The 26,280-nt window shown below is 39.7% G+C and overlaps 2 protein-coding genes and 1 pseudogene across 3 annotated transcripts in view; 2 read left to right on the top strand and 1 right to left on the bottom strand.

The window, feature by feature from the left end:
• UBAC2 (UBA domain containing 2) overlaps positions 1-26,280 on the bottom strand; it is a 152,319-nt gene that overhangs the window by 114,405 nt on the left and 11,634 nt on the right. For both annotated transcript variants that reach the window (XM_030856853.2, XM_030856854.2), the window contains exons 2-4: positions 14,926-15,053; positions 12,650-12,769; positions 11,677-11,786 (exon numbers count right to left, since the gene is read on the bottom strand). In XM_030856853.2, the coding sequence (XP_030712713.1) occupies positions 11,677-11,786; positions 12,650-12,769; positions 14,926-15,053 (358 nt within the window). The remainder of the gene's footprint in view (positions 1-11,676; positions 11,787-12,649; positions 12,770-14,925; positions 15,054-26,280) is intronic.
• Positions 6,518-7,534, top strand: GPR18 (G protein-coupled receptor 18). The gene has a single exon (XM_030856858.2). It carries the CDS (start codon positions 6,518-6,520, stop codon positions 7,532-7,534), a length of 1,017 nt encoding a protein of 338 aa, XP_030712718.1.
• Positions 15,556-16,122, top strand: LOC115853421 (small ribosomal subunit protein bS18m pseudogene; annotated as a pseudogene).

Raw genomic sequence — 26,280 nt, 5'->3', positions numbered from 1 at the left:
AAGACTACAGTTGTAAGTTGCTGGATTTAAAATAAAATAGATTTAAACAAATAGTATCTCAGTCTTCTTTATCCAGAAACCACTATTCAATATATCTGCCCCTCAAAAAAAAAAAAAAAAAAAAAAAGAGCAGTGAGTTTAGATGCAAGCTTGAAAAAGAAAGGGGTATGGCACAAAGATTCCGTAAGATCAAAGTGGAAGACCGTCAGGGCCAAATGATAAGATTTTCACCCTAGTTCGGGGCTCCCTCCATGTCCCTCACCACCTCTCCTTTCTGGGGACTGGCTGTCTACCAACTGCTCTGGCTGTGTGTGCTGATGGCCACCTGAGCTGGGAAAGATAAACAGTAACTACAGTGGGCCCCTCATCACAATACTGGTCTGAGGAACTAGGATAAGCCTCACTCACACTTGCTGAGGTACAGAGAAACGTGTTAAGAACGAGAAATACAATTTTATCTGTGGCATAGACAAATCTCTGATATAACATCATGTTTTCTTTTTCTTTTTAATATTTATTTATTTATTTACTTGGCTCTGTCGGGTCTTAGTTGTGGCGCACAGGCTCTCTAGTTGTGGTGAGCGGGCTCTAGAGCGCATGGGCTTAGTTGCCCCACAGTATGTGGGATCTTACTTAGTTCCGCGACCAGGGACTGAACCTGTGTCCCCCACACTGGAAGGTGGATTCTTAACCACTGGGAAGTCCCAAAGAGCATGTTTTTATAATGGGGATTTACTGTGTCTATTAACAACGGGAGAGGCCACAACAGTGAGAGGCCCGTGTACCGCAAAAAAAAAAAAAAAAAAAAAAAATGGAGCTAAAACAGATGACTTTATAAAGTGAAGGAAACTCTGTGAAATCCCTCTTTTGCAAGGTGAAAAATTTCTTTCATTCATATCCCAAAATAAGTAAGGAAATTAAAGCTGCATGAATATTGGTCCCCGAATGAGATAAGCTCCTCTATTTGAATAAAAATTTCATTAGGTTCAAGTATTAAAGAGGCAAACCAGACACTATAAAAGTTTAATTCTTTTTTTTTTTTTTTTTTTGCTACACGGGCCTCTCACTGTTGTGGCCTCTCCCGTTGCGGAGTACAAGCTCCGGACGCGCAGGCTCAGCGGCCATGGCTCACTGGCCCAGCTGCTCTGCAGCATGTGGGATCTTCCCGGACCGGGGCACGAACCCGCGTCCCCTGCATCGGCAGGCGGACTCTCAACCACTGCGCCACAAGGGAAGCCCCAAAAGTTTAATTCTTGATCCGTTGTTTACTTACTTGCTGCCAAATGGTTTGGGGGAAATTTTTTTTTTAACTGTAATTCTTTTCCAACATAAAATTATTGTGTGACGAGCCAGGAGCACAGACAACAATGCTAAGTGCTGCAGGGTCATGGAGAGAAGGACAGTGGGTCTTGCCTCCAGTCTGCCTTGCGACTGGCGGGTTCCCCTCACATTAGCAAGTCAAAGTGTCCCTGATGCTGACACTGGGCTCAGGATATTCGACCCTCCATTTCTTCACCTACTTTTTCAGTCACACATTCAACCAGTATTTACTAACTGACTGTTAAATACATACATATACAACACATGCAAACCCTTAAGGACCTCAATGTAGTGAAGGATAAAAGGCAAATAAACTCCCAATAATAATACAAACACAAGCCACTACAGGGGTAAGAATCCAGTGCTAAGGAACCTTACAGGGGCAAATAACCAACCAGCTTCAGGGGTCAGAGAAAACTTCCTGGGAAAGGCAGCATCCAAGCTAACACTTTTCAGATAAATAGCCGCCGCCCAAGCCAAGAGATGGGAGTGCGGTGGGAAGGATGTCACAGCTGCTGGTGGGACAGCCTGTGAAAGGCCAGGAGTAGGAAATCCCGTAAGGCTAAGATGGAGAGAAAGGCGGGACCCACCTTCCAGCTGTGCCCCTGGGTGCCTCTCTCTGAGAGACCGGCAAGTCAGAAAAAAGAATCTCCCTGTGTACAAGGGGATTTGTCTTAATGAGATATCTGCCTTCCCTGTGCCTGCTGACTTCAGCAGCACACAGAACACTAATCAATACTGAATTTTAGAAGACCTGTCACAGGCTATATGAAATTAAGGCAATGAAAAGATTGGATCTGCAGATAAGAGGTTCCTATCTCCAAGTGAAATATCAAACTCCTAGCCTGCATATGAAACATAACTCCATGTATAAAAAACTGATTACTGTAATTCAGCAATGAGCAAATCATGTCTAGTGAATAAGTCAATGTAATCACCTCACAACGGGAAGTCTTTACAGCAGCTAGGGCAGAAAGGGGAGGGCCCTGAACTTGGCACAGAAGAGGCTCGGCCTGGTTGTCTGAGTTCTGCAGCAAGTCACTGGCCCTCTCTGGGCCTCAAATCCTCATTTACACAAGAAATAGTTGCTGCGGCTGTTGCTTGTGCTTCTAAAACCCATTACTCTGGCATTAACATAATCAAAAGTACTTTAATCACCAAAGGAAAGGATTTAAACAATTTATAAGTCACAGATTTACTACGGTTTTGTCTGAGGAAAAAAAAAAGGAGCATGTGCCCTCAAACTGTCTTAAATTAAAACACCAGTTAAGTTCATGTACCTTTTAAAGGCTGATAAATCACGCATAACCAAGTATAAAGATAATTAAAATTTTAGTACAAGCAAATGAAATTATGATTTTTTTTAAAGAAAAGAGAAAGTAAAAACTTTAATGTAACTAGGCAGGCAGGCAATGATTGGGGTTGCCCACTTCCCTTTTCGTTGGTTTCACTTCCCTTCTTAGGTTAAAATACTCCTAATATGTAAATTATTCCACTAAAGACTTCCAAAGTTCTTAACAATTTGTAGGGATGTTTTCGCAAAAGGAATTACTTCTAGACGTCCATGTGACAGAAAAGGGATATGAAGCATTGGGGACTTAACAAATAAAGCAAACCAAAGTAGGTAAAGGTATATGCAAAGCAGAAGCAAATAATTGAGGGTACCAAAATTTCTACCATTTAGAAATGGTTTAGGGCTTCCCTGGTGGTGCAGTGGTTGAGAGTCCGCCTGCCGATGCTGGGGACATGGGTTCGTGCCCCGGTCCAGGAAGATCCCACATGCCGTGGAGCGGCTGGGCCCGTAAGCCATGGCCGCTGAGCCTGCACGTCCGGAGCCTGTGCTCCGCAACAGGAGAGGCCACAACAGTGAGAGGCCCACACACCACAAAAAAAAAAAAAAAAAGAAATGGTTTAGCAGTAAAAAGTGGATATTCAATGATTTTAGGAACTTTGTAGTAAAGGGTTAACGCTGTTTGGAAGTTACCTACTAGGTGCCAGGTTAGCCCTTGGACTTCTCTGGTTTAGAGTCCTCAAAATCCTACCATATGGGTATTATCTCTATTTTAGCACTATAGAAACTAAGCAGGAACAAAGGCTCAGAGTGCTTAAGTAACTAGACAAAGTCACACAGCTTAGAAACTAAGTTATACTATGAATTCTATTCAGTCAACGTCAAATCTCATTCTCTTTCAACAGATGATGCAGACTTTAAGCACCAAGTAAACAAACTCAAGACATTTTCTCCTTTCTGTATGATTCTCTTAAATATATGCCATCATTTCATGGGGAGCTTATGCGAAGCATGACTTCATAAACAAATCATTTGTGAAAGAGAAAAACCACATCCAGGGCAAAGTCATAAGTTGAAAAAGCCTTATTTCAGAGAGTACTTCCTGAAAGAGACAAAGCAGCAATTACAGCTGAACAAGTACCAACTCGTATACCGAGTATTATATTTGAAACAACTTCTTAAAGCAACGGAAGAACCTAAAACAAAAGAAATACAGCATTCCTTAAATATACCAGTTCTAGAAAGAGCTATTTTAACACAAGCAACTCAAAGAAATCCCTTTTACAGAACTGGGTATACTGAGAAATGTTCCTCTCAAACACAGCCTTTTGATGGACAGGAGGTAAGTAGCATTTAATTAACTTCATCACAGATTATCAGAAATAATGCTGTACTTATTTACTAAATCTCAAAATCCTTGTTTTATTTTAACAATATATTACTGAAACTATGTTGGTGAAGGACCCTCAAATGGGATATACTGTCATCTTCCTACATTATTAACATGTTGTTTCATTTATTTTCAATACTGTTTTACCTTAATAGTAAATGTAAGTTTTTTAAACTTAAAGAAAATGTTGATACAATAAATCATAAATATCTTTAGGAGTCTTTGTCACCTGGTTTCAATTACATTGTTTCACAGTATGTACTTAGTCTTTTAAGAAAAGACTATAGCTAATCATGGAATCTAAAGCTTTTAAAATGCTGACTTAAAAACCAATCACTTTTCAATATTTATCCAAAAATTTATCCATGTGTACAGAGTACAACCTGTATGGTAATGCCTTTAAAACACATGCATCACACGTATTTTAGTTAACCTTAAGCAAATGAACACAACTGTTGGTGACATAAAGTCAGCTTGAACCCAATGAGGGGAAAAAGATTTACTCAAAAATGGTTTGTAAGTAAGGAATTTATGTGACAAAATTCGGGAATAAGGATGGGTGGAGGGAGTTCTGATACAAAAGAAAAAAGGATACAAAATGTCATTTACATTACAATTTTTACTATTTAAAAATTCATGGAAAGTTAATAATGAGTTAAGTCTCTAAAATTATTTTCCTTTGTATGATAATACTAGAGAGTTAATTTTTCTATGTAGTATTTTTCTCATTTTAGAGAAATTAATATTCTAGTCAACACAATATTTGGAAATTTTAATAAATACAGGCTTTTAAATATATAGAATTCTACTCCAAAATCATATTTAACCTAAATATCTGGCAAACTCGCTAGTCAGGAAGGTAGGAAGGGAAGAAAAGAGGGAGAAGAAAACAAATTCATACCTTGTGTTTGTCCTCAGCAACTGCTCAAATTAATTTTAAATTACAGCCCATGATGCCACTACCAGATGGCTAACCTCCCCCAGTTTTCACTAAAGAGAGAGTCAGGGCTGAATGAGAGAGAGACCATTCTGCGAAGTGACATTTTTGAGGGAAACTTTTCTTACACCTCCATATTTCAAGGGGGATGCCACAAGGTTCCATCTCTTTGCAGCGAGTCTATTTTTAAAATCACTGTTGTTGATGTTATATCGTGGGTGATAGAAATTTCACACTGAGGGGGTCACAGCTAAACTCCCTTCCAGTAGAAATGGGCATTTGGCGGGGGTGGAAATTAGTTTCTGCAAACACATAAAGTTACTGAGTGACTTCTTACTAATAACTATTTGTCTTTGATATTCCTTTTTTAAAATTAAATTTGACAAATAATACTTACACTTCTGGATCTCGGTAGAGTGAGGGCGTGAAAGTTACTATACTAGCAATATCTTATTCTCAAGGTGTTGCTCTCCGTGCACCACTGCAGCAGTGTAATCTGCTTCTGGGGCACTGGTAAACACCATCTGGAAGACTCAGCATTAGGCACTCCCAATTGTGCATTAAAAACTAGCCCATCTATTGTTTTAAGAGTCAAGTTCTTGTGGGACTTCCCTGGCAGTCCAGGGGTTAAGACTCTGCGCTCCCAGTGCAGGGGGTATGGGTTCGATCCCTGGTCGGGGAACTAAGACCCCTCATGCCGCAAGGTGTGGCCAAAAAAAAACCAGAGAGAGTAAAAGTTCTTGATCTGTATACCATGGCACAAGACACTGCTGTTTCTAGACCTATGATAATCTAGAGAAAACATAATACTATGAAGAAGCGTTTGCCACTTAAAAAAAACAAAATGGTTTGATGGCCAATTAAGCAAGCCTTCATTGACAAACTAGTGAGTGCTTGCTCTGGGTCACCCTGCCAAAGTTTCCTTCCTTCACTTATCCATCAATTTAGCAAATATTACTTACTGAGTATCTACTATGTACTCATCAGGCAGTGGGGATTTAGCAGTAAAAAGGAAAAGTTCCTGCTCTCAAATGAGAATTACTGTGAATATTCAGTAAGCAACCAGTTATATGGTTTTTTAATTAGTTTTCTAATACATAATTTATATATTAAAATTATATTTAATGAGTAAAAATTCATTATTTGGACATTACCAATCTGGGTTACCAAATATTGAAACAGAATGAAGATGATAAAAGGTGGCAAACTATCAATATTTTCTAAGATTCAAACTTCAGAATGGCCTTTCCCCAATTAGTCCCAAACAAAGGATACCTACCACAGGCACAATTGCTACCCAATTTCACACTACAGAGAGAAAATGAATACATTTGCCAGTGCATCATGACACACCAGACCATCTTAATACACTGATATGTTAGTACATATTAGTAATAATACCTAGGGAGTGTATTTCTTAATAAATACTAAGACACATATATTGACTCTATGACATAAAATACTGTCAAAATTAAAATCCACTGATATGCCAAGTCGAGTGTGAGAATGTTAAGCATTTATTTTTTCAACAAGAGTTTTATTCCTCCTATTCTTAACTATTTTACAGTTTCTAAGTGTCATGCCCACAACAAGCTATAAGATGACCACCCCTCACAGTCAAGCTCAACCTGGCCCTTCTATCGACCCGTATCCAGACGAATACAAAATAGCAGCCCTTGTCTTCTACAGCTGTATCTTCATAACTGGCTTATTCGTTAATGTCACTGCCTTATGGGTTTTCAGTTGTACCACCAAGAAGAGAACCACCGTAACCATCTATATGATGAATGTGGCACTACTGGACTTGATATTTATAATGAGCTTACCCTTTCGAATGTTTTATTATGCAAAAGGTGAATGGCCGTTTGGAGAGTACTTCTGCCAGATTCTTGGGGCTCTCACAGTGTTTTATCCAAGTATTGCTCTATGGCTTCTTGCTTTCATTAGTGCCGACAGATACATGGCCATTGTACAGCCGAAATACACCAAGGAACTTAAAAACACATGCAAGGCCATGCTAGCGTGTGTGGGAGTCTGGATAATGACCCTGACAACCACCATCCCACTCCTACTGCTCTATGAAGACCCAGATAAAGCCTCCAACCCTGCCACCTGCCTCAAGATTTCTGACATCATCCACTTAAAAGCTATTAATGCGCTGAACTTCACTCGACTGATTTTCTTTTTCTTGATTCCTCTGTTCATCATGATTGGGTGCTACTTGGTCATTATTCATAGTCTCCTTCACGGTAAGACATCTAAGCTGAAGCCAAAAGTCAAGAAGAAGTCTATACGGATCATTATCACGCTCATGGTGCAGGTGCTTGTCTGCTTCATGCCTTTCCACATCTGCTTTGCTTTCCTGATGCTGGGAGGGGAGGAGAACAGCTACAACCCGTGGGGAGCCTTTGCCACCTTCCTCATGAACCTCAGCACCTGTCTGGATGTGATTCTCTACTACATTGTTTCAAAACAATTTCAGGCTCGAGTCATTAGTGTCATGCTATACCGCAATTATCTTCGGAGCGTGCGCAGAAAGAGCTTCCGCTCGGGTAGTTTACGGTCCCTAAGCAACATAAACAGTGAAATGTTATGAACGGTCATTGTTTGTCTTCGATCTCTTTAAATTCACTTTACTAACTTAGGGTCAGTGGATATTCTGTATGATATCATCAAGTCCCTTCTCTCCCAAAAACAAATAATAAACTTTAAGAACTCTTCCTCCTTTGTGAGATCTTATTATTGCGGCAGCATAATTAAATACACTAAAGTATTTTAATAAATTCATTATCTTTACTTTTAAAACCTGTATAAAACATTTTCATGAATTACTGGGAGAAAAGCATCCAATTCGTGTTTCATATTCAAGCCTTATCTAAATACATAGTTGACTTTTTGGATTTAATTCTATGTGCAGGTGAGTCATGATGTCAATCAGGTCAGCAGGCAAAATATTGGAGCTATTGTTTGAAATAATTTGATTGAATTATTTTCCAACTAGATGCAGCTCCCTTTGGTCTAATTTATACTCCGAATTGGTGGTCTAAATCCAGTACTTTGTATTCTAAACACCAAACTTCCATGATTCCTACACAAACAACTATGTTCAACTCATCACTGTTACTGATGCAGAGCAAAATTTGCAGAAGCAAGCACCTGAGGGTGCTGTAAAGGCCATTGCCATCAGCCCCCACCTACTCTAAATTCATTTTCCTTTGGAAACAGACTATAGTCATTCAATAAACACTTACTGAGAGCCGAGTATGCACCAGACTCTACTTGACACTAGTCGGGGTGGGGGGACCTCCCTGGTGGCGCAGTGGTTAAGAATCTGCCTGCCAATGCAGGGGATACGAGCTCGAGCCCTGGTCCAGGAAGATCCCACATGCTGCAGAGCAACTAAGCCCATGCGCCACAACTACTGAGCCTGTGCTCTAGAACCCACGAGCCACAACTACTGAGCCCACATGCCACAACTACTGAAGCCCACGTGCTACAACTACTGAAGCCCGTGGGCCTAGAGACCGTGCTCCGCAACAAGAGAAGCCACCGCAATGAGAAGCCCGCGCACCACAATGAAGACCCGATGCAGCCAAAAATAAATAAAATAAATAAATTTATTTTAAAAAAGGACAATTAGTCCTGCCAAAGGGCAACAGGGTGCAGAAAGAAAACCAGCAGGTACGAGAATACAAATACATAGCATGTTAAGAAAGCTGAATGACTGATGGGGGAGTGGCTTGAAACATTGGACTGGGGTCAGATTATGAGGGCTTTGAAGGGAAAGAAACAAACAACAATATATGGGGTGGGGAGGCTGCTACTGCTAGGATGTCTGCATAGGTGACCTTACTTAGTTCCCTCCACTGCCCTGTGAATTACAGAGTATGAGCCCCAATTTACAGATGAGGGAAGTTGAGAGAAGTAACTTGCTCAAGATGACACACAAATAATAAACGGCAGAGCTGGAATCTCAGGTAAATTGGGCTATGTGATGGCAAAGCCTAAGCCATCTGTACTATTCTAGACGGCCCTGATGCCTCCTTGAAGAAGCTTGATTTTTATTCTGAAGAAAATAAGGACTTAGAGGTTTTTAAAAGGAAGATTAGCATGGTCAAACTTGTATTTTAGAAACACAGCTTCTGAAAACATTGCATGAAATACTTTGGAATTGATAGGAAGACTAGTTGGAGAGTTACTGCAAAAATCTAGGCAAGAAAAGGCTAGTTAAGACTGGGATAATGACAGAAGGAGTCAAGGAGATGCGATGAAAAGCTGACTTATATAGGACTTCGAATGAATAAAAGTCGGTGCCCTACGCCACTGATGAGAAGAGGGAAAGATTTCCAGCTTGGATGACTGAGTAGATGAAAATGCCATTAATTAAAATAAGGAGTACAGAAGGAGGAGGAGATGAGAGTGCAAAAAGAGAGGTGATCAGAGGAGGTAAGAGCTTCTGAACATGATGAATTTTCCTTGAGTCTTAGAAGTCACTAGGAAATATGACTGAAGAAAGATCAAGAAAGCAATATGGACTGGAAATAGAGAGCTGGGAAACAAACAACAGATGCTAACTGTAGTTGAAGTCATGGGGGTGGACGCGACGGCACAGAGAGAGCACCTGGAGTAAGCTTGAGAAAGGAGCTGCAAAGAGTAAAGGAGGTCAAAGAGGACCAGGAGAGAATAGGGTGCTAGGATTCAGGCGAGCAGGTTATTTCATGAAATAACGGGATGTCAAAAGCATTTAATGTGCCACTGAAAGGTCAGATAAGACAAGTGAAAACAAGCCACTGGCTTTAGAAATTAGTTGGATACTGGTGACCTTTATAAGAGAAGTTTTAATAGTGGTGAGGTTAAAAAAGAGAGAGAGAGAATTAAATAGGAAGTGAAGAATTGCAGGAAGTGCAGGTAAACTTGGCATTGATGAGAAAGAAAAAGGTAACAAGACATTATGTGGAAAACACTGCAAATTATAAAACACATTGACTAAAAAAGTTTCCTCTCCTGAGTTTTTGAAGCTTTGCTTACCATCAAATAAAAGATATATTTACAAAATGCAAAGTTTATTGAAGTAAAGATTTAGGTTCCAAGAAGTCTATGTTTGAGAACGCGTCAAGATTCAAAAAAGCCATATTATAATGTTTCATGATTTAAAAGGAAAGAGAAATATATTCTCATTCAGGTGATGTCTGAATTAACATTCACACTGTCTTTCAAAGGGGATCCTATAACTTTTGAATTTACTCAAATTTTCAATTCTTGCTACTAGCTAAGATTTAAATAGGTAAAAGCCTTCTGGCCTTAAGAATTAGTAAAAACATTGCCACCAACTTCAAAATTGAATCAATCTTCCTTATATGTACCAGTCACGATTCCATAAAGAAATGTGTCATTCATTCAAAGAAATAACTGTCATTCAACTCTATGTGCAATAGAAAATAAAAGTCATCACACAAGGGGACGATGTAAATAAGAATTAAAAGCTATGTTACTACCCATCCACTAAATTTATTCTAACACAAACATACACAATACACATAACCCTTCTACAACTCAGTAGGCCTTATAAAGAACCAAAAAGAATTGGCCTCAATGAGAAACGTTAGGGGAAAACTAATGATTTAGTAATGCTACTTCTTTTCTGAATCAACATGGAATCATTCCTAATGACTACACTATTTACCACAATAGCAGAATAGTCAACTTAAACTTCTTAGTCTAACTGCAATTACAACCCGTAAAACTAAAAAACTGCATAATTATGACACAGAACTTTATGTGTCTCCATTAAAATATTATTCAGAATCATACATTATTAAGACAACTAAACATCAATACTCATGCCAATAATTCAGTAAATCCCACGAAGGGCAGCTATTACCATAAATATTAACAATGTAAGTGTGAGAGCTATAAGATCACTAACCGTATTTTAAAAATAGAGATACAAAGTGAATCTAAATCAAGGTACTTGCAATAGCCTAACAGTTCTCAAAAATATATACTGAAAATTAAAATAAGGCTGAAGTTAGTACACACAAATTTTAAATATGTTACCTTTATTTTATAGTATCTCATATCTTAAAAACTGTCTCAGAAACTTAATTCAGAGATGCTTTAAAGGCATTTATATGTGCTAACAACTCTGCTCCTAAATGCCAATCATTTCATAAACTAATACATGTTTTCTCATTTTGTTTTTAAAGAAGACCAACACAATATGAAAGCACAGACACTCTATGAGTTAGGTTGCCCACTGCAGATTGGCTACAAAGTTATAACCTATATACTGATTTTCTTTTACCTTTGGTGGAAATATATAAACAATATAATTTAAGAAAAGCATCATTCTTCAGAAGCTTAACTTCAGACAAATAAATTTTGCTTCCTAATCTAATTAATTAAATTTTGTATTTTTATGTTTAATTAGTTAACAAAGTTACAAAGACAAAATTTCACTATGAAAACACAATTCTATCTTCAGGACCAGAAGAGAAAATTCATTAAAAATTCTCTAAAATATGAGATTTGAAAGCTAAAAAAAAGAGTGAGTGTAAAACAGATTCTGTGTCAAGAACATAATGAAATTGTTAAGTATACACTAGAATTTTTACATATAAAATCAATTTTACTATATCTAAAAGTTTAAAATATTCTCTTACTGACTTTCATGTGTAATAATGCTTTAAGTCAGATTTAAGTAGTTATGAATTAAGCTAATATTTGAGAGCTACTTACAATCCAGAAGGCAAATTCCTGGCTGCAGTGATACCAAAGGAATACCGCACAGCTTCAACGAGGATAAAGTCACCCACTGCCGACAAAACCCAGGAACCCAGCAGAAAGGACTAAAAATAAAACAGGAAGAACATTATAGAGAGGAGTCTTCTAAAAATAAACTAACATTTATTTAATTAGAACCAGCTCAGGTATATATATATTTTTTAAAGTTTGTTTTTTGTTTGAATAGACTTTTCAAAGTGAGGGAGTAAAACCATATTGGTCAAATGTATTAACTTCCATAATTTCTAAGTATGTTGAAGAAAAGATATTTATAGCATGACTTATTTTTACAACTAATACACAAACCATTAAGCAAAATAAGTGATTAGAATTTTATTAAAATAAAAATCCTTATTAAAATGGTTATCGCTGGGCTTCCCTGGTGGCGCAGTAGTTGGGAATCCGCCTGCCAATGCAGGGGACACAGGTTCGAGCCCTGGTCCAGGAGGATCCCACATGCGCAGAGCAGCTGGGCCTGTGTGCCACAACTGCTGAGCCTGTGCTCTGGAGCCCGTGAGCCACAAGTACTGAAGCTCGCGTGATTGGAGCCCGTGCTCCGCAGCAAGAGAGGCCACCGCAATGAGAGGCCCGTGCACCGCAACGAAGAGTGGCTCCCACTCACCGCAACTAGAGAAAGCCCGCGTGCGGCAACAAAGACTCAGTGCAGCCAAAAAAAAAAAAGTTATTGCCCACTCACACTGATATTATTATCTATTATCATCATTATTATTTTATTATGCTAATCGCTTAAATTTAAATTTTTTCTTTGGTTAATGTCCATGTTCCAAATCAGACAGAGGATCATGTAAAAAAAGATAATTGTTAATGAAACACCAAGCTTAACAAAATAAAACTATTTAAAAACAAGAAAACAGAAACATTTTTTTCTATAACCTAAGTAGCAAAGGGAAAATACATAAAAACTTACTGCAAATTTTCTGCTTCCATATCTTCTTTCAAATATCCTAAAATTATAAATAAGCAGACTACTGCAGAAAGTATCTTTCAAATCAAGGCAAATTATTCTTCCACAAATCAACCGCCAAATCTAGATGGGGATTTAAAAAAGAATAACAAATAGGAGTAAGATTTGTTCAGGTCTCTTCCTTGGCACATTTATTACGTTTACATTATACTGCTTATTTTTAATACTCTAAGCTCAGATTCCCCAAGGTAGAACTGAAACTCTCCATATCTCTGTAGCAGCTCTTAGAAATGCACACTGAGGGCTCCTTAAGAGGTTCTGCCAGGAGAGTGTGGCTATTTGCACTCCTAGACAGAGGGTGACTGTCCTCCATCCAGGCAGGTCCCACCTCTAGAGCACAAATGCCCACAAAGTGGTGCAGGAGAAGGGGACTGTTGCCAACTTAGCCAGGTGAACCAAATTAACCCCCCAAACAGAAAGGTACCAACTCAGGGCCACAGGGCCCTGACATTGCCTTACAGCAGTGGTTCTCAGGGCTGGCCATATGCTAGAATCCCCTGGGGATCTTTCTAAAAAAGTACACCAATGCCCAGGCCCCACCACTAGGCTCCCTGACTCAGCTGGTCTAGGGTGAGGTCTTGGCATCAACAACAACAAAAAAAACCACTTTATGTAGGTGATTCTACTGTGCAGACAGGATTAAGAATCATTGTGTTACAGCAACTGAAATCATACTGAAGCTCTATTATATTCCAACAGAAAGCAGCAGTATGGATAAATAACTGAATCACAGGAACTTGGCAAAGCCCACCGAAGCAATGGCATTAATGACATCCCTATGAAGAAAAGATGTCAGTGCTCAAGAGTGGATTATCATGCTTAAAATGGCTAATCAAGTATTTAGCAAAGAAAAGTGGCAGGTTATAACCATAATTTGCACTAACACTCTCTGATATTGTGATTTATAATAAGAAATATATTTTGGTCTTTGCCATTGGAATTTACAAAGTGAAGAAAGCTATAACGGTGTCTTTTGTCATGTTAATGAGGTGGCTTTTGGAGGCACCTAAGAATGGGGGCTGGCTTCCAGGGGAACCAACCTTGTGATTAGAAGGTCGGAATTTTCAGTCCCACACCCTGACCTCCGGGGAGGAAGAGGGGCTGGAGGGTGGATCAACTGCCAATGGCCAGTGTTAATCAATCCTGCCTATGTAATGAATCTCCATAAAAACCCAAAAGGACAGGGTTCTGAGAACTTCCTGGGTGATGAACATGTGAAGATCTGAGGAGAATGGGGCTCAGAGAGAGCACGGTAGCTCCGCACCCTTTCCCCTTACCTTGCCCTATGCATCTCTTCCATCTGGATGTTCATCTATATCCTTTAATAATAAACTGGTAATCCAGTACATAAAATGTTTCTCTGAGTTCTGTGAACTGTTCTAGCAAATTAATTGAGCCCAGGGAGGGGGTCGTGGGAACTCTGATTTATAGCCGTTCGGTCAGAAGTCCAAGTAACCACCTGGGCTGGTGACTGGCATCTGAAGTGCGAGCGCAGTGGGCAGTCCTGTGGGACTGAGCCCTAACCCTGTGGAATCTGATGCTCTCTGGGAAGATGGCATCAGAACTGAGTTCAACTGTAGGACACCCAAGTTGGTGTCTGAGAATTGCTTATTGTTGGTATGGGGAAATCCCTGCCGAGCTGGAAATGGTACCGGAACACCCCTTTTGCACTCCAACTCACAGACAAGACCCAGCACCAGCATTTTTCATGTGATCAACCCATAAATCTTGAAAGCCACAGACTTCTGCTCTTCCCACCAGCAAAAACCCAAGAGAAATTTCCTACTTGGTTTAACTACCACTATAAAAGTAATTCACAGACTCTCAATCTATTAGAGCTGAGAGAGCTTAGCTCCTCTAACAGATATTCAAACTGAGGCAAGTTTTTGAAAATGTTAAGTATGCATGCTAATCATACAAAAAACACATTTAACATTGTTTAATTCTCTTGAAATTAAAAATTGCATTTCCATGAGTAAAAACTGAAGCTGAAAAGAGATGTGTAAAAGGAAATACTGCACTGCTTCATTAAAACCTGCTTTGCTGAAATTATCAATAAATACAACTAGAGAAGTTACTTGTTAGTGGAAATATTAATAATAAATAATATTTCTTACAAATTTAGAGGCTTTGAGAGACTAAGAATGGCAGGAAGAAAGGTAAATCAAAGAAGAAGGCCTGCCTTCTCCCCTCCCAGAGGCCAGTGGAGCGGAGCTCACCTGGAAGTCGTCCTTGACTGCCTGAAGGTCGTACACAAAGAACCTCTGGCAGTGTGGAAGGAGGAGGGCCAGCAGGAGGGACAGGGCACTGGGGACCAGTAAAAGACCCTTGGACACAGGTGCTTTGTCTGGAGGGAAAAACGAAACTGCTTTCAGAATGACTGTCCCTAAGATTTTAAAAACCACACGACTGAAAAGCAAGAGAATTCACTTCTTTTGAATTAGAATGAAGACAAAGTTCACACACTCTGGAATTTAATTCTTATTAACATATATTTCCAAAACATCTTCCTGCAGAGGTAAGTGATCAAAGGGCACTGGAAAACAAGCGAAATCGGCTGATGCAGGCTCCACTATCATCTGGCTCTTAGACGAGACCAAACCAAGTTTACTTCCATGGAATACCTTTTCAGAAAACGGTCACCAAAGTATAGAGAAATAGACAGGGGAGTATGTTTTCTATCAAACTGATCAGTTAGCTCCTGAGCATGACTGGGATTCACGTACATAAACATTTACTTTAAGAAATTTAAGAAGCGGTTAAAAGTGCTAACATTGCTGCCTGCAGTGGTCTGCTGAGATTTTCCACCACGGGCACCCTGGAGCCTTGTCTAAATCTCACGCAGAGGAAGAGCAACGAACCATGGCAGCTATGGTAGCCCTCTGCAGTGGGCTAGGAAGGGGAACGTTAACGCACTTCTTAACGGCTGCTGTCTGCCTCACAGATTCTGGGGCTCATGCAGTGCTGTGGAGAAGTTGTTCACAATATAAACAGGCAACCAGCAATGAGGACCTGCCTGTTCCAATGGAAAATCCTTATAAGGAGCCTCTGAAAAAATCTATCTTGTGTGGAAAACGTGTAGATTATAAGAATGTACAGCTTTTATCCCAGTTTATTTCTCCATTTACTAGATGCATTTATGGAAGGCACATAGCAGGTCTTTGTGGGAAGAAACAAAAAGAAATCACAAAAGCAATTAAGAGAGCTCAAATAATGGGGTTTATGCCAGTTACATACAAGGATCCTGCATATCTCAAAGACCCTAAAGTTTGTAACATCAAATACAGGGAGTAAATTCTATAGAGTTATCATCAATAAATTTATTTTACAGTTGTGTGGTGGTAATACTGGCTCAGACTGTAAGATTTAATAACCTTTGAGTAGAGAAGTGATAGGCTAAATCTTATCAAACTATAAAGTATTATGTTTTTAATTCTTAATAATTTGAAATTATGAGGAAAAAGTGTTTCAAGAGTGACGTTTCCTCTCCATATCAGAATGTTCATTAAGTAAATCAGATTATTTAAAATGTTAATACTTGTTACATTTTCCATACATATGAATTTAAAAAAGGTACTATGGGATTTTCACTTAAAAAAAAAAAAATCTCACGCAGACTTCAAACAACAGCTCAGTTCCCACTTCCTTACATCAGTCTCTCCCATTTTAGCCCGAGGGGCTCTTCCCCCAACCTGCATCCCCGTTTCCAGGTACTAGTTGAGGAGTCAGGGTCTGGAACCTGTTTTGCCTTCCCGACTACATTAAAGATTCCCGAGGGAGGCCACCTGCCTTCTCTTCTCTATGTTGGCCATAAAGCCTAGCACAGCTCCTTGAGGGAATGAAATGTCCAGATCATCAACAGGCAAGACCACAGGAAAGCGTCACGGACACTTTCAGACAGAGACATTCTCAGATTGTGTGAGGTGCACTTCAATGGGGAGTGAATCTACTAGTTATGGTTGGTAGTGTGGTAATTGCACTTGTTTGCATATATAAAAATAGCCCAACTACTTCCTCTCTGGTATGGTCTTACAAACAGCTAAACTGGAACCATCGGTAAAGTGGCTGCATACTATTTTCATGACCAAGATGCAATCGAGGCTCCAGGGAATCTAAGAGCTAACGGAGCTCCCCGCCCCCCAGAAAGTGGAGTCCCCTCCACCTAGTACCCCAAACGTACCGGAAAGCACCGTGGTTGTGAGCCTGACCAACCTAAGTCCTAACGCGAGCAATTTCAGCCTGTTTTCCTCACCTGTAAAATGAAGATAAGAGACACTACCTCAAGAGTAGTGAGAAGTAAATAAAGAATGAATATAAGGGGCTTCCCTGGTGGCGCAGTGGTTGGGAGTCCGCCTGCCGATGCAGGGGACGCGGGTTTGTGCCCCGGTCCGGGAGGATACCGCGTGCCGCGGAGCGGCTGGGCCTGTGGGCCGTGCCCGCTGAGCCTGCGCGTCCGGAGCCTGTGCTCCGCGGCGGGAGAGACCACAACAGTGAGAGGCCCGCGTACCACAAAAAAAAAAAAAAAAAAAAAGAATGAATATAGGGAAAACTGCTCCAACCACCGCAATCACAATCCCAGGAGACTGGGCCTCCTTGGTGAAAGGCAAGCTCCTCCCTTATTATTCCGACAGGACTGAAGACGGAGCAGAGGTGACAGAGGTGCACCTTGAAGGTTTCCTCCTTCAACTTGGACTTCACCGATCCTTGTGAAATGGGTCCCATTATTTATTCATTCCTGCCTCTTCCTTGCTGCCTGCATGATTCCACTGTAGGTTCATGGTCTCAAATCTCAAACTGACACTCTCCACTGACCAGTAATGCTACTGCTCTTCTCTAGTAAGTGTGCTCTCTCCTCAAACCTTCCTGCTCCACACTCCCAATGGCTTACATGTCGCCATATGAACAAATGAATGGTTTGCTTTGGTGTTCTCACTCATATCTCTACAATTAATAAGCACCTACTGCTGCAGACCATGCATTATCCTAGGTCCTGGGGTATAGCAGCAAATGATGGACAAAGTCCCTCCCCTTGTGGTACCTACAGTCTAGACAGCAGAGAAAAGAAAATACACAAAGCAAGGTAAATATCATGTGAGATACAAATAAATGCTATAGAAAAATTAAGCGGTAAAGAGCGAGGCTGTGTTACCCACCATGGATTTCCTGCTCTCTTTTCAGATAAAAGATAGGACTGCTACCCACCCACACCTGCCCCTAACTGAAGTGGCATATGGCAATGTGACTTGCTTTGGCCAAGTCAACATAATAGATGTTACTTCCAGGCAAATACTGGAGAGCCAGTGAATGGCCTTTCCCTTGGCCAATGATCAAGATGGTGGCTATGCTACGAGCCGGACGCCAGAGTTCAAGACAACACGGGACAGGCCCTGCCAGGAGACTCACAATGGAGGGACGCCTGCAGTAAGAAACAAACCTTGTCGTTTCAGGTCCCTGACATTTGAGAGCCGTTTGCTACTGCAGCATAACTAGCCTATCCTGGTTTAGGGGAAAACATAGTGCTAGTAGGGAAAGAAGGGTGCTCTTTTTTATAGCATGATTAGAAGGCCCTCTGACAAGGTGAAGTTTGAGCAGACACCTGAGGATGTGGGCCTTGCAGATATCTGGGGAGCAGTATTCTTGGCAGGGAAAAGAGCAAGTCCAAGTGCTGTGAGACAGAAACACACTCAATACGATCAAGAAACAGTAAGGCTGCCAAGGCAGCTAACAGCAGAATAAGCAAAAAGCAGAGAGGCAGGATATAAGGCCAAAGAAGTCGAGGAGCAAACAGTGTAGAACCCTATAGGCCATAAGGACTTAACCTTTCCTTGGAGAGTGACAGGATGCTCTTGGGATGTTTAGGAAAGGAGTAACATGATCAGACATGTTTTCAAAGGATTGCTTTGGTTGCTAAATTGAGAAGAGATTACAGCAAGGCAAGCATAGAAGAAAGGAGACCAGTTAGGAGGCTATCATAATAATCCAGACAAAAGATGATGATGGCCTGGACCAGGGTGGTTTGGGTGGGGGTAGTGAGAGTGGTCAGAACTGGAGTATGTTTGGAAGGTACAGCAGCAGGATTTGCTGGCTCACTGGGTATAATGTATGGGCAAATGGAGAAATCAAAGATGACCCAAAGTTTTTGTGGCGAGCCAGTAGAACTGTTGCCAGTTCCTAAGATGGAAAATTCTGTCACCCTCGCCCTTACCATGCCTACAAGATCTGGGCCCACCTTGCAAACTGTTCCCTAACCCCCATCTCCACCCACCACCTCCTAGGGCTCTACCCTTTATACCAATGCTGCTCAAAGTAACTAGTCCACAAGCTGTTACCAGTCCAGAGTGAGAACAGAACGTGAACCAACACACTATGTCCTGCAGGGAGGAAGTCCTGCTATGAAAAAAATATCACCTGTAGTGAACACGTGCTCTGCTCAAATGTCACCTTATTTGTGGATACCCCATGTAATTCTCTATCCCCTTTGTTCTGGTTTATTTTTTCACAGCACTTATCAACAATTGACTTATTAATAGTGATTCACCAAATCTATGATTCAAACTGACTGTAAGATATACCATTATTTTAGGTGTTACTAAAAAAGAAACACTGTCAAATAATTCTAAGATAGCATCAACTGTAAAGTACAACCCAATATTAGAAACACTAAAATGTGAAAAAATGCAATTTGGAATCAAGAAATACATTTCTCTGTGTATTGTCCATCTCCCCATCCTCAGTCCCCATTAGAATATAAGCCTCTTGAAGGCAACAATTTTGTCTGCCTGTGTTCACTGCTGCAGTATCCCTCATGCCTATAACAGGATCAGGTCCATAAAGGCAGTCAACAAGTGTTTATCTAATGAAAGGTGACTGATATATAAGAGTTGCTCAATAAATACCCAAGCATCCATTGATGGATAAGTGGATAAACAAAATGTGGTATATCCATACAGCAGAATATAATGAATTATATTCAGTCTTTAAAAGGAAGGAAGTTCTCACATGCCACATCATGGATAAACTTTTTGGACATTATGCTGAAGGGAATAAGCCAGACACAAAACGATAAATACTGTATGATTCCATTTCTATGAGGTACCTAAGGAGTCAAATTCAGAGACAGGAAATAGAAAGGTGGTTTTGAGGGGCTGGGGGGAGAGAAGAATAGGGAGCTGTTTAGTGGGTATAGAGTTTCAGTTTTGCAAGATGAAGAGTTCTAGCCACAAATGCACAACAATGTGAATGTGCTTAATGCCATGGAACCATACACTTAAAAATGGTTAAGATGGCAAATTTATGTTATGTGTATTTTACACAATTAAAGACTAAAAATAAATAAAATATTTACTGAATTAATAATGGATACTATTTATACAATCATTTTAATTCTGTCTAGGACTAAACCCCTAAAAATACAGACCTGATTACTTAACTCAGATAACACTACCATTAAGTCCTCCTCTTAAGATGAGCAAAAATCAGATCCCAGAAACCTATGAGGAAAGTAACAGATAATATACAATGGTCCAAGAAGTCCCACATCACAGGACAAGTATACAGTATTACTATGGACAGCAGAATTTACCGATTAACTCAAGATCTGTACATTTTGCCATATGAAGTTTACTGCAAAACAAACAAAAAAAGAACTTTAAATTATTATTAAATTCTAGTTAACAACATGTATGCTTAAGTGTTTAGAGATAAAGTGACTACAACTTACTTTGAAATCCACCAAAAAATAAGGCAAATTGATGAAACAGAGAATGGATATTTAATAAAGCAAATATGTAAAATGTTAATTGCAGAATCTAGGTGGTAAGTATATGGTGTTCATTTTACCATTCTTCAACTGTGGAGGTGGGCAAATAGTGAATCACAGAATATGAGAGCTGAGATAAGACTTCAAAATACATGAAGCAAAAACTTATAGAAACAGGTAAATCCACAAATATAGTAGGAATCTTCAGCACTCCTCTCTCAGTAATCAATAACACAAGTAGACAGAAAATCAGTGTCATGGACTGAAATGTCCCTCGCCCTCCTCCAGATTCATATGTTGAAGCCCTAACCCCCAATTCGACTATATTTGGAGATAGGGTCCTTAAAGAGGTAGTTTAAGGTTAAATGAGGTCACAAAGGTGGGGCCCTAATCCAATCTGTTCTTATTGGAGAAGGAAGTGGCACCAGGGATGCACACAAACAGAGGAAAGACCATGTGAACACACAGGGAGAAGACATCTACAAGCCAAGAAGAAAGGCCTCAGGAAAAACCAAACTTGCCAATGCTTGGATCTTGTACTTCCAGTCTCCTGACTTGTAAGTAGATAAACTTCTGTTGTTTAAGCCAGCCACCCATGCTGTAATACGTTGTCATATCAATCAGTAAGAATATAGAAGACTTGAAAAACAATATCAATTTGACCTGATTGACATTTATAGTATACTCCACCCAACAACAAAAAATTACACATTTTTTTTCAAGTGGATAAGGAACATTCCCCAAGACAGACCATATTCTGGGCCATAAAACACACCTCTATAAATTTAAAGAAATTAAAATCATACAAAGTACGTTCCCTGATTACAACAAAATTAAACTAGAAATCAACAACAGAAAGATGGATGGAAAATCCTCCAAATACAGCTGACCCTTGAACAACACAGGTCTGAATGTCAAGTGTCCACTTATACGATTTTTTTTCAATAAGTACATACCACGGCACTACACAATCCATGGCTGGTTGAATCCACGGATGCGGAACCATGGATATGAAGAGCCAACTACAGAGTTATACTCGGATTTTCGACTGCATGGGGGTCAGCACTCCAAACACCCACATTGTTCAAGGGTCAACTGTACTTGAAAATTAAACAACATACTTCTAAATAATACCTGGGTCAAAGACGGAGTCACAAGGGAAATTAGAATATATGTTAAATAGAATAAAAAGTAGTACAACCAAGCAAAATTTGTGGGCTGCAAATAAGGCAATGCTTAGAAGGAAATTTATAGCATTAAATGCTTATACAGGAAGAGAAAAGGTCTCAAATAACAATAAAGAGTACAAGCTTTAAAACACTAGAAAAAGACGAGCAAATTAAACCCTAAGCAAGCATACGGAAAGACAGAATTGTGAGCAGAAATCAATGAAATTGAAAACCAAAATATAATAGAGAAAATCAATGAAACTAAAAACTAACTCTTTGAGAAGATCAATAAAATTGATATACCTCTAGCAGGACTGATCAGGAAAGAAAGAGAAGACACAATTACCAGTATCAAGAATAAAGGAAGGGGGCTTCCCTGGTGGCGCAGTGGTTGAGAGTCCGCCTGCCGATGCAGGGGACACGGGTTCGTACCCCAGTCCGGGAGGTTCCCACATGCCGCTGAGCGGCTGGGCCCCTGAGCCATGGCCGCTGAGCCTGAGCGTCCGGAGCCTGTGCTCCGCAACGGGAGAGGCTAGAGGCCCGCGTACCGAAAAAAAAAAAAAAGAATAAAGGAGAGGACATCACTACAGATGCCATAGACATTAATAGGCTAGTAAGGGGTTGTACAACATTGTGAAATGCACTTAATGCCACTGGACTGTACACTTAAAAATGGTTAGAATGGTAAATTTTATGTATGTACTTTTATCATAAATAATTTTTAAAGGATAATAAGGGAATATCAGAAACAACATTTTAGCCACAAATTTGACAACCTGGATGAAACAGGCAAATTCCTCGAAAGATGCAATCTACTTATCAAAGTCAAAAAGAAATTTGAACAGTCCTATAGAAATGAAGAAACTGAATTCATAGTTAAGTCTTCCAACAAAGAAAACTCTAGGCCCGATGGCTTCACTGAAGAATTGTACCAAACACTTAAAGGAAAAAGAATACCAATCCTACATAAACTCTTCCACCACGTAGAAAGGAGAGAACACTTTGCAATTCATTTTATGAAGCCAACATTACACTGATTCCAAAAACAAAGGTGTTAAAAGAAAACAAGAGACCAATACCTCAGACCAATTTGCTAATATTTTGTTGCAATATTCTCAACACAATATTAGCAAATTGAATCCAGCTATACATAAACAGGATAATACATCACAACCAAGTTAAGTTTATACCAGGAATGCAAAGCAAATCAATCAATGTAACTCACTACATTGGTAGAGAAAAATGTACTGCACAACTCTATTCACATCCTGTACAATTATGTGCTTATTCTATGAAGCCAATTTTTGTCCATTCATGAGACAAAACTGGTCACCTACTGCTGTGTAGTTAATGACAGGTTATCCCTTTGATCTAACCTTACTCCTAATACTATCCAACGTTTATTGAGCACATGGCAAGTGCAAAGTCCCATTCACAGCACCTCTGCTCAAGATGTTCTCCCCACATCCAGCCTGTCCTCATCACTCGGTCCTCATTTCAGACAGCACCTCAGAGTAGCATTCCCTCATGACTTTTTATTTACTGCAGAGCACTTTTCACTATTTGAAATTTGTCTTTGTTTCCCTCCTTGTCTGTCTCCCTCATCAGAATGTAAATTCAATGAAGGCAGGGTCTTCCTTGTCCTGCTCACTACTATATATTTCTATACCCAGGACAGTATCGGGCATATAGTAGTGTTTTAGTAAGTATCTGGTGAAGGAAAGGATTATATGAGGTAGACATGACCCTCTCCAAATTTATAATATCAGAAAACTGCGACTCAAAGAGTGAGTTACCTGTCCGTGATCACAAATGACTCAGCCTGGGTTCCACTTAAAATAAAAGGCAAGACAAAGACTAGCCGGCAGGTAGTTTATTTTGGAATGTGGTTCCAGGGAGCAGGAGTGAGGGACACAGGGAATGAAACACAGAGAGAGTCAATACAAGGATTCATTACGAAGCTGGCCACCTCTATGAGTTACAGATGTTTCTGTCAAGTGCTGAGTCCCACAGGATTTTCTAAGAAGCCTTGTGAATGTATCTCAGAACCATCACCCAGGGAAGAAACAGGAAAGCATTTTTATCCATCATCCCTCAAACGTCTAGAGTGGCCACAGAAAAGAAGCCCCAAGGGGAAAACAGAGAAATAAGCTTTACCAAATCAGACCAGGTTACACCAAACAAGAGTATAGAAATACATGGAATAAGAGGTGAGGCTGAGGACACAGGAATGCTGTTCAAGAAGAGGTGTCTGATCTAATGGCCAGGGAGTGGAAGAACAAACCCCGACAATCTGACTACAAATAAAACTGCTCCCTATGCTGCGCGGCCACGGAGCTCCATGGTCCAAAGGGACTGTCACCTGCATGGTGGATTTTAATTGAAAGACATACATAGTCACAAACAGCAATAACAGAAATCCAAGTGGTACCCTCTGTAACAAAAGTAAATGCACTTGTGAATGGAGATATAAAAAGACGGCAGTCTGGGAGGGTACAACACAGAGTGGTGGGTACTTATCAAATGTTAAACTGATCAAAAGTTTAAAAAAAATATATAAACCCTCTGATCCAAAAAAAAAATCTACATCTAGGAATTTAGCCCAAAGTAATTATCACAGATATACACAAAGATTTTTGCTACAAAGACGCTCATCACAGCATTGTTTATGATAGTGAAAAAACTAGAAACATCAATGTCCAAAAGGAAAATAGATAAATTATGTTCTATCCATAAAATGGAATAATACTCAATTTTAAGAACTAGGTTGTAGAAAAATATTTCATGCTTTGGAAAGATGTTCCTAAATAGTAAGTGCAATATTTCCAGTAGCATTATTATATATTGAATAAATAGTTCATAAATACATGGGTTTTTTAAAAGCACCTATCAAAATATTAACAGTGGCAATCTCTGAATGATCTGTTCACGGGAGGTTTTAAATTTTTATGAAAATATTTTAAGACTTAGAAAAAATAATTTCGGTTTAACTAGTTACTAACTCACTTAAAAGTTTCATTAAATCCTTACGCAGTGAGATAAGGCAAATCGCTAGCAATCTGCTGGCCCCCCACGTGAGTGGAGCCAGGAAGTGGTTCATACATGAGGAACCCAAGCAGTGATCAAATGGAAGGTTAAAAAATGTCACTTCTTTACAATGGGTCCTTCCACTTTTGAAAATAGGGATGTAACAAATTTTGAGAATGACAGACAATGCATTAATATAAAAATAAAAATGCAGAACATCTACGGTAAAGACAACATAAAACACCAAAGTTTAAGGTGTTTCCTTTTGGGTCATTCACCTCTTTGGTATGACCGCAGTACGAAGCCATCTCTCTGTGGCAAAGAATAGCAATCAGGCTATGGTGACTGCGTATTATCCTAAAATAATTATTACAGTATATGTGGATTACTTTATGCCAAGCACTGTGCTAAAAAAAGCGCTTTCTGTGTAATACCATCTCAGTGAATGCTTATAGTAAACCTGAGGCAATACTTAGTTATCTGAATATTCTAGGTGAAAAATAGGCTAAGAAAGGTTAAATAACTGGTGCAAAGTCACAACTAGTTAGGCTGAGATCTGGACCAGTTCTGCCTGACTCCAAAGAAAAAGGTTTTGTAATACATAACAAGGAAATCTGATATCTTTATATCATGGTCCATGGTCCAAAGGGATTTTCACTCTTACTATTTTTAGTACTTCACTTGTATCTTTTTGGTTGCTCAAAAAGTTAAACATAGAATTACCACATGACCCAACAACTCAACTCCTAGTTATATACCCAAGAGGACTGAAAACAGATATTCAAACAAAAACCTGAATATTCATCGCAGCATTATCCTAAGAGCCAAAAAGTGGAAACAACCCAAATGTCTACCAACAGGTGAATAAACAAAATGTGGTATATCCAGACAACGAACTATTAGTCATAAAAGGACACATGCTAGTAACACACGCTACAATATGGAAGAACCTTGCAAACATTATACTAAGCAAAAGAAGCCAGACTCAAAAGCCACATATTATGACTCCATATACATGAAATGTCCAGAATTTAAAAATCCAGAGACACAAAGCAGATTGGTGGTTGTCAGGGGCAGGGAAGGGGAGGGAATGAATGGTGAGGGACTGCTTGATGGGAACTGCGCTTCTTTTTAGGGTTGATAAGCATGGTCTACAATTAGAGAGTGGTTGGTGATGACTGCACAACAATGTGAATGTGCTGTTAAGTCAATAATTGTACACTTTTAAATGGTTACAACGGTGAATTTTATGTTATGTGAATTCTACCTGAATAAAAATATGCATCTTTTAGGTACTAAAGATACTAACCACAGGTCTTGGCAAAGCTTAGCCATGTGGGCTGTTACAGAAGCATCGTAGCTGAGGAGAGATGCAGGGGGTGGGGATGGGGGGGAGGAAAAGGCAGTAACCCAGCAACTCTGCCCATTCCCACAAGTCACCGTGTCAAAGTATACTCATCAAAAACCCTGGTGTGGTTCACACCCCTGGAGGAGGGGCTGCCATACCCTACCAGATCGTTTTCCTATTTCTGACTACTCAACTATTTGGTAAACTTCTCAGGGGTTCCACAAGAATGGGGTGAGCTGGTGTTTTATGAAGTCACTTCCTTAAACTTTTT

Source organism: Globicephala melas, chromosome 18 (genome assembly GCF_963455315.2).
Source record: "Globicephala melas chromosome 18, mGloMel1.2, whole genome shotgun sequence".
Classification (NCBI taxonomy): Eukaryota; Metazoa; Chordata; class Mammalia; order Artiodactyla; family Delphinidae; genus Globicephala; species Globicephala melas.
This window is presented reverse-complemented; position numbering and strand designations above follow the sequence as displayed.